General features: G+C 36.2%; 1 protein-coding gene across 1 annotated transcript in view; it reads left to right on the top strand.

Annotated features, from left to right (window-relative positions):
- The window catches only part of LOC140166021 (uncharacterized), a 120,779-nt gene that overhangs the window by 21,655 nt on the left and 83,092 nt on the right, over window positions 1-16,032 (top strand). The window contains exon 3 of the mRNA XM_072189394.1: window positions 1,712-1,894. Within this exon, the coding sequence (XP_072045495.1) occupies window positions 1,712-1,894 (183 nt within the window). The remainder of the gene's footprint in view (window positions 1-1,711; window positions 1,895-16,032) is intronic.

The following is a 16,032-nucleotide window of genomic DNA, read 5'->3' as shown; positions in this document are numbered from 1 at the left end:
CATCCCACAGGGGACAAAATTTCTCACAGGGGGCAGCTGTCTCCTGGCATGTCATTGCAATTGCTGTGCATGTAGAAATTTTGTGGCCACTTGCTCCACAGCCAAAAGATGATAATGATGGTACTGATAGGGAAAGGTGAAGGTAGAGATGGAAAATGAGTGAGAAAGAATCGAAGAAGAAGAGATGAGTCAGGAAGGGAGAAGGGGGTATCCAAATAGCAAGAAAGCAGAAGGGGACAATGATAACTTTATATTATAGCAATAAAGAGGAAGAATATTAGGCCTAAGTGGAAATTTAAAGAGAAGAGAGGTGTCAGGAATGCAAAGGACAATAGGAAATTTTGAATCAATTTTGGTTATTTTTTGTAACTTTCATGCCGAGCAAGTAGATCAGCTACTCAAACCATGTTTATATGCCCCAGGTATATGCCACTGAGTGTCGGGTATTTGTGTGTGTTTTTGCACGCAGCAACCATCCAGTTTTGACATATTATCCAATATACTCCCATTTGACAATTTAAAAGCACTGAGCAATCATCTAATAGTTTCACGAAGTCCAAGTTTATTTTCTGGAATTTTCTGTGTTGGCAAGGCCTTGGAAGCATGTAGGGTTGGTTCAAAAGGTTAAATCATTTTGCCACTGAAAGGGCACTAGCCTTGGCTCTAAGATGAAAACAATCTCTGCCAAAAGTTTCAGATAAATGTCATTTCTTTGAGTCTCTTAGTATATAGGCCACCTACAATCTTCAAGGAAAATTCTAGAAAATTCTATGAGTCAGAATAGATGTTTTATCATATTTTGCAGAGAAGCCAATCAATTATTTTATTCTCAGTTCCCAGGAAATTTTATGTAATCATTCTGCAATTCCAGAAGCGACCAGACTTGGGCCCGACTGGCTGGCCTGTATAACTTATTTTAGCAAATCACAATTTTATTGGGAAACATCTAGAAACTTAATTTTCCAGCTGGTTCAAGATATTGGGAGCACAGCACTTTAAAGTTAAGGAGTTCTGGTAAAACATGGGTCCCTACCATTGCCTACCACAGTGGGTCCCTACTGTTAAGAATTTAAAATGTGTCATTTGGGAACAAGATGATTTAGCCATGATTGTGTGTTATAGTTGAATTAAAAGATATTGATAAATGTTATGAATATCACAAAATAGTGCATCATGATCTGGTCAAAAAGTTGCCCAAATTTCAACCAAAACTTTGGCCATTGCTACACTGTAGGAACTTTCATGTAATAGTGGTGTTCAAGGTCACACACTAAGGTCAAAGGTCCTTTGAGGTCAACTTGTGAAAATTGGTTTCTTTATTTCTAATGTCGATTTATGCAATCTGACAGGTTTTTTGAATTAAAGAAATAAAGGGAATTGAATTGACCAGTGATGCCATGGAAATCAGGCTTTGCCATTTGAAAGTTGCAGGGGAGCTTTTAATCGCTCTCCTTGAGTGCTACAGGAGAGCACTAGGACTTAGAAGAGCATTTTTACTGTTCTGTATAAATGTGGTTATAATTGTTACACCAAAGGTAGGCAAGCAATAAAAAGCTCTCCTCAGCTTTATTTGAGGGAGTGACGGGGAGCAATATTGCTCTAGCTCTCCTCAAATGGCATGGTCTTTGATGGCCACTTGATTGTGTGTTTGAACTACGAAGTTCTTACTGACTGATTTCTAAATTTCTTGTTCTTTTCTTATTTATTTCAGATTTCCAAAGTTGTCTAGTTTTTTGTTTCGTGTAAAATATGATGAAGATCAACCTTCAGACATTCCATATACAACAAATTTATTTACTATATTGGATTCAAGGAACAATGTTCAACTAAAAATTGCTATAGGAAAAAATGAATTAAACATCAAAGTTTATATGAAAAGATTAACATCTTTCAGGTGAGTATCATTCCTTATTAACAATTTGTTATCTGATGTACAATATTTGCATGCAATATTGAATAACTGTTGCAGCAGTTTATACAGGGTATCCCTGAAAGAACTGTATCGTTGGAAACTTAAGGGATGGGGTATGAATGTTTGGACAGTATTTATTGTGGGACATTAGAGCACATCAGACATATCGAATTGCATTCTGAATACGAAGAATGTCCTTCTGATATCAAATAATTTTGATTTTTGAAATTCGCAATGTAATACACATTTTATGGCAAATGATTACAAATTGACATTTTTGATATATAACAGTCCTCGAAGTAAATTTTATAAATCTAATGATATCAAATTTTAATAATTTGTCATAGAATTTGTATTATATCGTGAATTTCAAAAAATGAAAATTATTTGATATCAGAAAGACATTCTTCGTATTCAGAATGCAATTCGATATGTCTGATGTGCTCTCATATCCCACAAAAAATACGCTCAAAACACTCATTCCAGATCCCTTAATTGTGTGGGTATTTTAATGCTACAGCTAAACATAATAACTGGCGTGGTTGAGGAAAAAAAGCAGATTTTAAGCATAGCTATATATTATTGTGTATTTCTGCCAAATTCCTTTGTATGAATCAAGAGTGATTCTCTGCACTGCATGTGACAAAATTGTAGCCCTGAATTATAAATGTAGTAGAGAAAGAAGGTGTATAAGTTGGAAATTTAATGATTCGTGACATTATGTTCTATAATGCATGCACCCTACGTACATTGCAATTAAAGTGTGAAATTACAGTTGACAAGACCTAAGAAAATTGGTAAGTGTACCATCTTCACCTGTTATGCAGATATGGCTAATCATTTTAAAATTTCAAATGAGGGTGGTCCCATTTAATAGGATGCCACTGAGCTCTGTGTCTGCAATGTGTGAAAAGTATCACCTATGCAATGTTAATGTTAAGTCTCATATATTATAGGAGTGATGTTAAGGGGGTACTACACCCCTGGCCAATTTTGTGCCTATTTTTGCATTTTTCTCATAAATTATAGCGCATTGGTGACAAGTAAGATATGTATATTATGGGGCAAGGACTACAACTACTGCACTGAAAATTCAGCAACTCAAGGCAAGTAGTTATTGATCTATTGATCAAATACTGGTTTTCCCTCATTTTTGACTGTAACTCCACAAATGTCTGTGCTGAAATAAAATTTCCAGTGCAGTAATTGTAGTCCTTGCCCCATATACATATCTTACTTGTCACTAATGCGCTATGATTTTGAGAAAAATGAAAAAATAGGCACAAAATTGGACAGGGGTGTAGTACCCCCTTAATAGTAATAGAAGTAGTGAAAGTAGTGGCGCCACCACCATCACATTGTCTTTTGTCATTGTTATTGTCACTGATCATCATCATCACTGATCGATCACCACCACCTGCATCATTATCATCATCATAACTCATATCATCACCACCACCAATACCACCACCACCACCACACTAAAACCAGCAACACCACCATCAATACCACCAACCAACCCACCACTGCCATCAACATCAACACCAAGACCCCATCCGGCCACAGCAGGAAAAAGTGGTCAATACGGGAAGCTCATTGCCGGGAAATTTTTGGTTTTTGACCAAAAAAATAAAGAAATACATAAGGGAAATATGTCATACTGGAGGGAAATTTGGTAAAACTGAAGGGAAATTCTGGATTGCTTGCAGGGAAAAAAACATTTTTTCAGCCCCCTGTACATAGTATGTACAATTCTAATGCAATAAAAATTCCTTTAAAAAAGGAATGGGCACCCAATGGGAGTTTTGATGTGATGGGTAGAAATGTAACTGTTTGGATAAAATAGTAACATTAGCATAGTAAACAAAGGAAGATTATGAAATGCAAGGCATATCTTAATTGTACTGGGAGAGGTGTAAAATGGTACTGCGCGGGATGCAAGAGGATTGGTTTCAAATAAAAGGAATAAAGCTCAGGTTACCATTCCGGTTACTATTGTCAGGCAATGGTATATCATGTGGGGAGGGGGAGTTGTTGGAACAGAATTAATCTATTCAGAATATGGCTTTGCAGATGAGCAAATTAATATGAAAATTTTTTTAAACTACCTTTTCCAACAAAACTTTATTTTATAGAGCTGATGAAAACTATGTGGAAATGAAAGGCTCTTTCTGTGGATACCACTTTGTGATTAAGGCATTTGCATTTAAAATGTATTCTACTGCCCGAGGCTATCGGACACAGGAATTGTCACTGCCTTAATATGACTGCACAAGTCATGCACAGAATATAATGTTGGTATGAATAAACAGGATAATGTGCACCCTGCACATATCACCCAGCATCCCTCACCTTGCAAATAATTCACTTTACGGTATAAACAAACTGAATGTACAAGAAGTATGTCATGTTATGGCATAAATGTATAAACAAACTGAATGTATTTTTATGTCATAATGTTATTCGTATGCTACTTTAAGTTGATTGACACAAAATCTGTAAAAATCACACAGGCGGGATCAGGGATGACTACATCACAGTTTGTAGCTGTAATAAAACAAAAACATAGATAATACAATAATAAAATGCTCAATTACTCTATAGGGCTGGGCTATTCCAGATGAGTTCCTTACACCCCTATTGAAAACATGACCTTAATCATTAATGATGCAAAGGTTGTAGATTTCAAATAGAGTCACCTATTCAGGTAGCCCCCATTTGAAATTCACACTCCCTATGTGGAAGATTAAGGTAATGTCTTGCATAGGGGGTGTATAGATTTCAACTGGAATAACCTATTCCTACATCTCTCCATTACATCCATGCAGGTGCCATTGACGCACTGAGTAACTATTTCATTGCCCAGCTTGAATTTGATTTCTAGAAAAGCATTTCATGGCGAGCCAATTTTTGGATCATTGTATATTTCAAGCTAATTGTTACTGACAAGTATTTTCCACTACACTGGAAGAAACTGAGACCTATGTGTATTTAATTTAAAACATCTGTAGCTGGCTGATCAACAATCATCATTAAAAAGTTTTGTATATAATTTAAACTGCTTTGAACTTGAATTGTAATTATTGTAAAATGAAATTATTTGAATACAATGGCTTTGGTAGGGAAATGTGTAAAAGACATTTTTCAGTAAAATTAGCAAGCCAATATGTTGATACACGCAAATAGCATTGTGGTCCTGAATTGTAAACAGCGAATAATGGAGAAATGCAGCATTAAACTTCATTACAGTTTATTTTGAGAAAGATAAAACTGATTTCTTCAAAGCATGCACGTAGCAGGAATAATGCCAACAGTTAACCCGAACCCTCCAAGTGGTTTTTGGCTATTGGAAAGGAAGGAAGGGATAAAAAAAAGAAGAAAAGGTGAACAAAGAAGTTGCTTGGTACCCCCCGGGTTTCAAGCCCAGGACTTCTCTTGTGCCAAACAATGCATCCAGCCAACGAAACCATGCGTATATATGACAGGGTCATCGTGTCATCCTTTGCGTAGGATTGCATGCATGCACAGTGGTTTTCGTTTGTTAAGGTCTGTTCATACTACGTTGCAATTGTGATGCGATGCGTTGCCGATATGTCGATTACTTTTTGCCGCAACTCGTCGCATTTCCAAGTTAAAATATATTTAACTTTATTGCGATATCGCAATGCAGTATTTTGCAGTACGATGCAGTGCGGTGTAGTATGAACAGACCTTTACATTTTGTTCAATTCAGCATGGTTAGGGTTTAAAATCATAAAGGGGTATCAGTAAGCTGTTACTAAACTAGCAGTAAGCTAAGCTTACACAACGCTCAATTCAAATGGGTGTGGGAACCTTCACTTGGGTGTTATCAGTGGCGTAACTAGGGTTGGTAGCGCCCGGGGCAAGAAACAAAATTGGCGCCCTACCCCCCCTCCACCACCACCCACCCGAGAATATCTTGGCACACAGGGCCAATGATACATAATGCCCCCCGGTAGTTACGCCACTGGGTGTTATACCACAAATTGGCACTTTTTTCGTGATTTCTTCGCAAATACATCAAAGACGATTTGGAGCGTCAAATACAGGAGGGTAATGAGAAAATTAAGATCTATTTATGACACCAAAATCTCATTGCAATAAATCGAGGGATGAGGCTGTCGATTGGGTCAAAGACCTTTAAAACATCTAAGAAAATTTTAACTTGAAACTTTAAAAAGTTTGAAGTTGTTTAATGCTATCAAAAAGTTGCAAATTAAAAATGGGTGCGTTATAGAAAGATGAGTTAAGTTACAAGTTAAAAAATATTTCATTTTGTTCATGAAATAATGTTTTAACATTTAAGGCCCCTAACAGTCAATTTTGAGTTTCTCGTCACATAATTTCTGAAAACAAGTGAGGTAACTTTTTCATTATTCATTATTCATTATTTCTCTGCCTTTCATTATATATAACCAACGCGCTTGAAGATGGTTGTTTAGCCCAAATGAGATTCAAAAGTATATTACAAAGAGTCTGCAAGGTTGACAGCAAAATGTATGTTTTGATTTTGATTTTCCACAAAAAATAAAGGGATATTCATAATTTTTGCAAATTTAATATAACCAGTTTTCATTGGTATTTTTTGGAAAATCACAATAATGAATTCAAGTGAGGGTCAGAAAATGAAGTGAGGGCGGGTGACGGGAAACTCAAAATCGACTTTCCTTGGCCTAAAAGTGACTTTGATTGTAGTTGTAGTCAGGAAAATGTTGAAACCATATTCCAAGGACAAACAAGAAATATGGAATAATGGTCCCTCAAATTATTTGTCATCAAATTATTGAAATTATTCACCTGCTGATCAGATATCATCCAAATTTCATAATGAGTTGAATGTAGGGTCATCTTCTGTTTTGATAGGCAGTGATATCTGCTGTGGATCCACAGGTACAATCTGGTCAGATAAAAACTAGAACATCACACAGGTACAACAATTAACTCTCTGGGGTGAAGGAAATACTGGAACCAAAGTTATGAACCTGAGAAAAAAGGTTGACTCTTCTTAAAGCATTTCAAAACTGCTCCACACTTTGTTTTGTATTGCAGTTGTGTTTAATGTGTGTAGCATTTGTGATCAGCTACAATATATACTGAGTAAATCAAACACAGCTTTTGATTTCTAGAATTTTTTCTTTGCAATGCTACAAATAAAATTGAACCCTTTCTAAGACTACATTATTCATTATTTAATAATTAACAATATAAGTTGAATTGAGACAGCCCAGGTATCCCACGTGATTGCGTAATCATCCAAAGTTTTCCAAACACACAGGCACTAAGGATTTGCTGTTTAAAGTACACACTTGTAGCATGTAAATTGCAAAAAATATATTAAGTGAAAGATTTGAAAATAATTTCAATAAATATATGGCATATAGAGCACCATATGAAGTGCAATAGGCTTGTGGCAGCATGTACTTGAGAGACTAATTGGTCATAATTATGTTTAATTACAGGTGTCCAAGTTTGATGACCTTACTTTGATGAAACTATTTGCCATAGAAGTAGTGATGTAAAAGGATTAATTACCATAGCAATAGATGAATACAATTTTTCAACACTTTGCCCTGCACTCATCACCTGTCATGTGCACCATCACCGCTCTTTTCAAAGACACTAATAGCGTGTTTATACTGAGCACCTCGCATTGCCGCAAATTCACCTTCACCCGCATTTCAATCCTCTCGCATTCACCGGGTCGTTTCTACTGGGCTGAAAATGCAGGGTAACGATTCTCTATGCATGTTAATACGAGGGAAGGCTGAAGTCTCGAAAAAAAATTCGTGATCTTAGGGTCAGATTCAGGTCACTCGCGGAGATAATTATTTCATTTTGTTCTTTAGGGATTTTTGCAGTTGCTGCATGGTGGCTTCTGGGCTGAATTGTTGCATTACAGCTTCCGTCATCTTTTTATGGGCATTGCGTCTAGTCTTCCCATCTAAAATCTTCCTCACGACCATGATGACCATGTCTTGCCACTGATAAAATTAGAAACACAACCATATCGTTCGACCAAATAATGGACGCTTTCAGACATGATTTAGGAGCTACCACGGTCAAGTAGAAATTATAGCAATTATAGCGAGATGAAATTATAGCAATTTAAAATATATTATCGGTGTCAGATCGTGAGAATGAACCACATGAACTCTGCACGAAATATTCGACCTGGTATGATCTTTCGCTTACGAGACTTCCGGTATCACTCGCAAATCGTCACCCGATCTGTTTACACTGCAAACATTACCTCAGATTCACCGCTATTAACCACCTCAAAAGGTGGTTGACGGATTCACTCGCATCACCGCGCATTCACCATCACCCGATCTGTTTCTGATAGGGCTGTTACCGCGTATTCCCTCGCATCACCCCGAATTCACTCGCATTCACCCGCAACAATTTGCTCAGTAGAAACAGATTGAGTGATGTCAGCATAATTTGAAATTTCTATAGAATTATGATCCAGGCCTTTATGCCTATTCTTTGATAATCACTGGTGCGATGCAGATTTACAGCATACGTCTAGTGCGGGGCAATACATTCACAAATAGTGTTCACCTATTGCTATGGTAATTAATCCTGTTACATCACTATTTCTACAGCAAATTTGTAGAAAATTTAAAATCAATTAAACTCTAGATGTGACAGTGGCCCAGCAGTGGCCACATAGATGTCATTTTGTGGATACTTTCTTTCTTGGATGAATTTCCCATATCAATTCTTGAATGTTTCAACCTTATTAAGGGTACAAGCAATTAAGTAGGCACTCTCCAAAAAGTTTTTCGATAAATTCATTAATTTCTCAAAAAGGAAAAATCTCAGTTTGACAAATAACGGTTAAAATGAAAGCCATTATTGGGGGCCTAATTATCGTATCATTATAATAGGTCTGGCACCAATGCAAGTATTTATTTCGGTGTCCCAAGTTCATAGTCAAATACTCTCACACTGTTTTTACAAATCACCTGGAATTGCATATTTAGGTTTCAGCGATTGCTGAAAAAAGAGTGGTATGTTTCTGAAAAGCGTTTCCTCTTGGAATGTAGATGCCTATTGTGGAGCTTAATGTCCGTGATTTTAATTTATAAGCTCTTTCATCGACAATTTGCAACGTCTTTTGCAATGCTTGCATCCCGATATTTTTAAAATTATCGGTTATTTTAACCAAACAACCAGCCACATTATTTCTCTAAACTGTACTGCAATCGCAGATAACATTAGATCGGCTGTGCTATTGGTAGAATTTAAGCGAGAAGCCAAAGTCATGTAAATATGGACTATCACAGAATATAGCGTTCTTGTTAGAAGTTGCATTTTTGCCAATGTTTTCTGTGTTCTTGCTATGAAGAACATTACAAACTTACCTCAAACGTCTTATGTAGTTTGCATATCTATTCCGGTTAGGCTATGTATATATATAAATCCTTGATCTTCGTTATTGGCAAATATTTCAGCATATTTCTCCTCTATGAAATGACAAAAATATTCCAAAACAGAACACCACCTCAAGTCACTTTAAACATGTTAAAATACATGCCATAGCGTGCGTTTCCAGCTCTGACAGAATACAAGCCACTATGCCTTTAGCGTATTGGAATCCCAATTCTTTCTCATATTGATTGATTTCAAACAATTTGATTCGAACCAATGCGCTTGATCGTAATGTACTGTTTTCAGAAGTTTGGAATCTTGCCTATAGAGTGCAAGCTTTGTGGTGTGTGGAATAAACTAATGTTTAAGTCGGGTATATCGATATGATTTTACGGAATAGAGTTGAGCAATTTTCCAACAGGTGAACTCAGTCTTGCGTACAATAAGCGTATCATTGTTATACATAAATGGATGGGAATGAGTAAGAAAGATTCTAATCAATAGAGTAACAGGACTACCCCGGGGGAGCACTTCAATGAGGTCTACGGCTGTGTAGGCCTACTCATTCAAAATACTATTCGGTAAATGAAAAAAATAAAAGCATCTGAATCAGGATAATGATAGATTGAATGTGTGTGTGTGTGTGGGGGGGGGGGTGTTCTGGGTGATAGTGATGCTGAAAGGGGGTCGTAATTAAAGGTTTATTCTGTGATCTCATCGAAAGTGTAAAAAGTGAAAAACAAATTTAAATTGTGTATAAATTGCCTAAAAGTGAAGGATAAGTCATTAGTCATTAGGTATCTGATTTAAAACCGGTGTTTTGGCAAGAATCGAGGAAAGCAGCAGTAATTGACAGCTATTGACAAGGTAGAAGCCCCATTCAAATGCACCGATGTAGCTAATTTCTCAATTAAGTAGAGAAATTGCAGATTCATGTAAAAAACTTATTTGTCTTTAATACACGGCTTTTAGCTTTACCACATGTTTGCACATCAACACTAACAAAGGTGCCAGAGAAAGATGTTTAATCTGAATTTCGCTGATTTTTAACTTCTCCAGATGAAATCACTGAATAGGCTTCTAACGCATGGTATAACGCATCAGTCACCTCCAGATCATAGACCCTAGAAAATGCCTCCACTGTCGAGAGCTCAGTGGAAGTGACCCTGGGACAAGACAATTTTCCATACCATTTAAAGTATACAGGTACTTGCCCACTGAAGCATGATTAATAGCTGCTAGTATTGCATAACATGATTTCTACATTGTAAAGCGTTTTCTATAGTGTGCACAGAAAAAAACAGACAAAAAGTAATCTCCTTCGACAAATAAATATTACTATAGTCTGGTCAGTACAAAAAGCGCAGAGTGATTTTATTTATTGTATTTTTAATTAAAAGAACCACTTTTTTGCAGTTACACAGCTGAAGTTGTTATAGTATTGAGATACAACAAGTTCATGTTATAAACAGGAATATGTTCCTTAGGTAAAAATGTCTATTGTCTCTACCCTTAAGACTTGAAATTTAATGAAATTACCTCAGTTACTTTTTTAATTAGAAAATGCAACTTCATTTTTCAGAAGTACATTATTTTAACCATTTTAGGTCTTTTTATATTGTATTTCTTCAATATGAAACATCAAAATTTTCAAATGATGGATGGCTTTTTACACTTTAAGTACATATCATTAGATTTGTACAGTTTACTTCGAGGACTGTTTTTTTGAGGACTGCTTTTTCGAGGACTGATATTTTTGACATTTAAAAATATCAAAAATATCAATTTTTAATAATTTGCAATAGAATAACGTTTTCAATCCCATCAATTGAAAACCAATTTAACCCCTGCAGAATAAATGCTGTGGTCCGGCCCGTTGGTAAGGCCTATTGTGTGAATTTGTGTACTGTTGCCAAGTCACGTGGTACACAGGCAATGTTTTGCATTCCGATCATTTCTTGTTTCGTCATTATTTTGTCAGATTCAACAAGATTAGGTTGGGTTTAAATATGTGCGGCGGTTTGGAATTTCAAGAACTTTGAGTGGAACATTGGGAGAAAAGGAGCCTATACCACCAGCTGGATCGAATTTTATGTCTATTTGCGCTATCACCGAGAGCATCTCGCCAGGTGCATAGCTGATAATTCATCAGTTATGAAAGTACAAGTGCGATCATAGGCTAATGATATAATTCCAGTTTGGTTCCCTTTACGATTCCAAAGTCTTTTTACATGAACGGAAAATCGTTGTTGAATTTACGCATCGAAACAACTAGCTGCAGCAATCAAGTAAAGTCGTCAATATTATCATAGTGATGGTACTGCGGCAAGTGGAAATTGTGACATTGTCTGGGATTCTCTTAAATATTTTATAAAATAATACAAATAGTTGGACAAAACTAACCCGAGTGATAGAGAGGCGAAGTTGCTGGTATTTTAAATGCAGAATGTGACAATTTTACGTGAACGGGTCACCCAGCGTCGGGCGTTATCCGCAGCGGTGTTGAGAGCAGTCAAGATGATGAGTTGATTCGGTGAGAAATTTGCTTTTATAATCATTCCGGGTTTTAGTAGCAGGCCTAGGCCTAAAGCCTAAAAGGTAGAACACGTTTGTAAAAAATGGGCATTGGAAGTATAAATAACATTGGGTCGAAAAGCGATTTATTTTATAATTTCACTTGACACGGGTTTAAGTTTTTCAAACTGTGATATTCACACAAGCAGAACGCAAAACCAGGTTGCCAAATAATTTCTGCTTGAATTGCTGGCCAAATAATCAAAAAGTCTCCAAAAATGTTTTAATTTGGTTTAACTTTATGGGAGCCAAATGTTAAAAAGTCGCAAAAAATTTCCTTAATCATTGGTTTTGAGGCTTGGAAATTGTCAAAAGTCGCAAAAAATAAATAAATAAATAAAATCGAAATTCGCCCAATTGGGCTACCAAATCGCTGGTTTGGCAATACTAAATGGCGGTCTCGATGATTGCGTAAATTGTTTACCGTCAATCAGTCCTGGGATTTTGCAAATAGCCAATTTCTGTATGCATATCAACAGATTATTGATCAACCCATTTACGAGAAATTACATAAGTTATTTATTAATGGAATGACGTCATTCGAACATGTATCACATAAACAAAGATATTTACATTGTTGAAATTGCGATATTAAGTTGTGTCCGAAACGAAATTTGAGTGCCAATAAGGAGCAGTTATGATTAAAATGCTTATTATTTAGTTTAATTATGGGTTTTCACATATAATTTGCATCGTTCACATAATGTATCAACTTAATTGAGAGAAAAACGTCGGACTTCTGCAGGATGAAATAGGCGCGTGGTATAGGTTGCAGAATTCGACATGCTTGATTTTATCGAATCCATGGACGGAAAGATCAATGCCTGGTTAAAAACACATGGATCAGAAACAGCAACCATGGGATATGGGTTTAAAACAAACTGTATTGTTGTTGCTGCAATAAATTCCAGGGCATTGCAGGGGTTATCAAATAATCCCAGGGTGTCAGTCCTAAAAAGGTAACGAGGCGGAGCCATGCGAGATGTGCTGTGACTCCTGCTTTGCATAATGCCCTGCTTTGTCCAATCGTGGGACAGGAGTCATTCACAGGCAGCGCTTTTGGGGCGCTATGTATTTTCGGTAGTTAGTGTCGGGAAAATTTACAAGCAGTTTGTATTCCCATCCGAAGTTGAAAATAATAATAAAATAAGATAAAATCTAGCCAAGATATGGCCAAGAGATCGTAAACAAGTGTTGGGCGATATGCAATATAGTAACATCGCTTGAGGTGCATTAGTGATGCGCGGTATATGATATCCTGATATTACAAGTGGGATATTCGTGAATCATTTAGTCTGATTAAAGAATGTTAGTGGCTCTTGGAAAAGCTTGAATTACTGGAAGTCAAATTTTGGTTGGATTTTCATGAAAATTCCTGGAAAATTGTTTAAAGCAATCGGTAAGGGTTAGGATATGTGAACAGATTTCCTTTCTGGCATAAAATACTAACATCGAAGGGCAGCATTATAATATAACAATTTTGGTGGTCGTTCTTCTGACATATGCAAAGGTTGTTGGATTTTGGTCATTCAAGGCAATCGGTGAAGGTCAAAGTTAAGAGTCCTTCGTATGTAAATTACAGAAAATATTAACAGTGAGTAGCAGCCCTATAATTTAACAATTCGAAGATCGTTTTATGGGTTTTCTGACATATGCATAGGTGTTGGTATTTAAGGAATTCATAGAAGATGTATCATCAGGAAAACAAAATTGTAGAGTCATCTGATGTAAAACAACTAAACGAGTTTGGTAGATCTTGGTACGATTCCTTTTACTTGCCCAAATTAACTCGGCATATAGTTTTTACTAGATTTGGTTTTACTCTACTTGGCAGCATCTTTGTGAAGCTCGCCTAGATAGTGGGAACAGAGCACACTGCCTTTCCACTTGGACCTTCTGGCATATTTAAGAAGTTGAAAAGTAAATAAAGAGGTAAATAAATAAACACAATAAATGGAAAAATAATCATGTTCAAGATCAATTCAATTTTTAACTCCTTAGTATATAGTAAGGTAGTTTTATTAATAATCAGGCTTGTATATATGATATATGCAAAAGCCTTTGCTTGCACAATTTGCTTCCCTTTTTCTGTTTTCTTCATTGCAGATTATATCAGGTAACAGGAGGGAAGACGTGTTGCTTCAACTTGCTTGTCGTGAGACTGGAGATTTGTTTATGACCACAATAATATTTGACGGTGATCTCTTCATCAAGCATTTACCTATAATCATGATAATGGGTTTACTTCAGTTAGACATGGAGCCACGTAGCAGCTACATTGCAGCAATCAATGACTTATATTTGCACATTTTGAATTAACACTGAATGCTGCACGTTGCTTTACCTACAAACCACGTAAAATGGAAGAATCATGTCAAGTGCTTTAAAAACATAAAATGGTGTACAATCTGGTAAGAATCACAAATCACGTACAATTGTACGTCGTCGTTGTCTTGTGGGTCATAAGTAATATGACTGACCTGGTATTGTGATTTTAAGAGTGTTGTTTCAACTCTGCCTGTCCAATCCAAGATGTTGCATGTTGAGCATTCACAAGGGACAGTCTATTTGGTTTTTGAATGTCATCTGACAAATAGACCTCTGTTCCCAAAGTCCTGCAGTTGCTGCAATCAATCTTCTGACATTCTGAACATTTGACAGGTATGTACACTTGTACAGCATCATCAATTATACTTTCAGTTGTTAGGTACTCAAAATTGTTTAATGAAAGTATGCATAACATTTGGAATGCACACTGAATATGTGCACATGATATAGTGGATTAAGGAGATGTAAATTTAGGGCTAAGTACAAGAACGCTTAAGAATTCAATTGTCAGATTGGTATAAGTTAATAAGCAAGGAATGTGCCAAGTTGCTGCTTCAGAAGCATGAATGTTTGTTTTTGTTTTGTTTTGTATTGTTTTAAACGATCATCTTGTTCAGAACCATGAATTGCCCTATTGTATTTTATTTAATAAATATTTATTGAAAGCCGGTCTAGCATGTGGGATTTGATCGATTAAGTTTGTTTGTACTAAGGAAGGAATCAACTCCAGGTTGGCATGGGATAGCCTAGGCAGGGGCCAAGTACTATGCCCTCAAATTTTTCTTGTTCAACAAAATTCAAAATCAAAAAAATGTGTTCAAGTTTTTTCGTGAGGTTGCGCAGCCGCCTAGTTATCACGTTGATTCAAGAAGTATGTTGACCAATTATATTATAGAATAGGCATGTTATCCTAGTTCACTGTACACTTTTATAGCATGGCACACTTCTCGTTTGATGATAACAAACATGGTGCGGGGCTTAGATGTACCAGAAATATAAACAAGTGGCACACAAAATTTGTAGAGCAGAGTTAACGTGTCATTACCCACAGATATAGTCATCCAGATATGCGTAATATTGACAAAACCACTATGGGTAGGAGATTACACTCACAGTCACCGTTTGGTCTCCTATATATCAGGCAAAAGAACATCCAGAGAGCTTCCCATATCCCCCAGGCTTAACTGATGAAAATTAAAAAATAAATAGAATATGTTTAAAAATAGGGGGGGGGGGATTGGGAAGTTTATTTCTCATTCAGTTCTTGCATGATCCATTAACTTCTTTGGCAGAGATTTTCTAATTTGAAACATATATCTATTTAAGTATGGATAAGAAATGCACACAAATTAAAGTATGTAGACATTTTAGTATGGATCAAGTATCCAATTTAACCTGTCAGGGATTTCCCTATATATATGAATGTACGATTCCTGGAAACCATCTTACAGGAATATATATTATATATTTTGCATGCACAAATATTGTTAAAGGTTTCAGCCCATATCATTTTATATTACTGGCTGTGCTCTTTGTTTGGATATTTATAATCTCCCTTTTGTAGTTCACTGGGGATGTGATTTCAGATAGGTCATCTGTGGTGCTATATTAAATATTCCTTATTTTATATTTATATTTTATATTAACAAGATATTATTCAGCTCCCTCTTTAGGGGTCACGAGGGTGGTGACTTAAGATAGGTTTCATCTAGGTCCTCTAAAATATTCTTGTTTATTTTAAGATATTTATAAGCCCTTACTGTGTAGGTCACTGGGGTGGTGACTTTTGATAGGTCATCAGGGTCCTTTGTAAATCTAAATAT

This window comes from Amphiura filiformis, chromosome 12 (assembly GCF_039555335.1).
Source record: "Amphiura filiformis chromosome 12, Afil_fr2py, whole genome shotgun sequence".
NCBI classification, from domain to species: Eukaryota; Metazoa; Echinodermata; class Ophiuroidea; order Amphilepidida; family Amphiuridae; genus Amphiura; species Amphiura filiformis.
The sequence above is the reverse complement of the archived record's forward strand: the minus strand, read 5'-3'. Positions and strand labels throughout refer to the sequence as shown.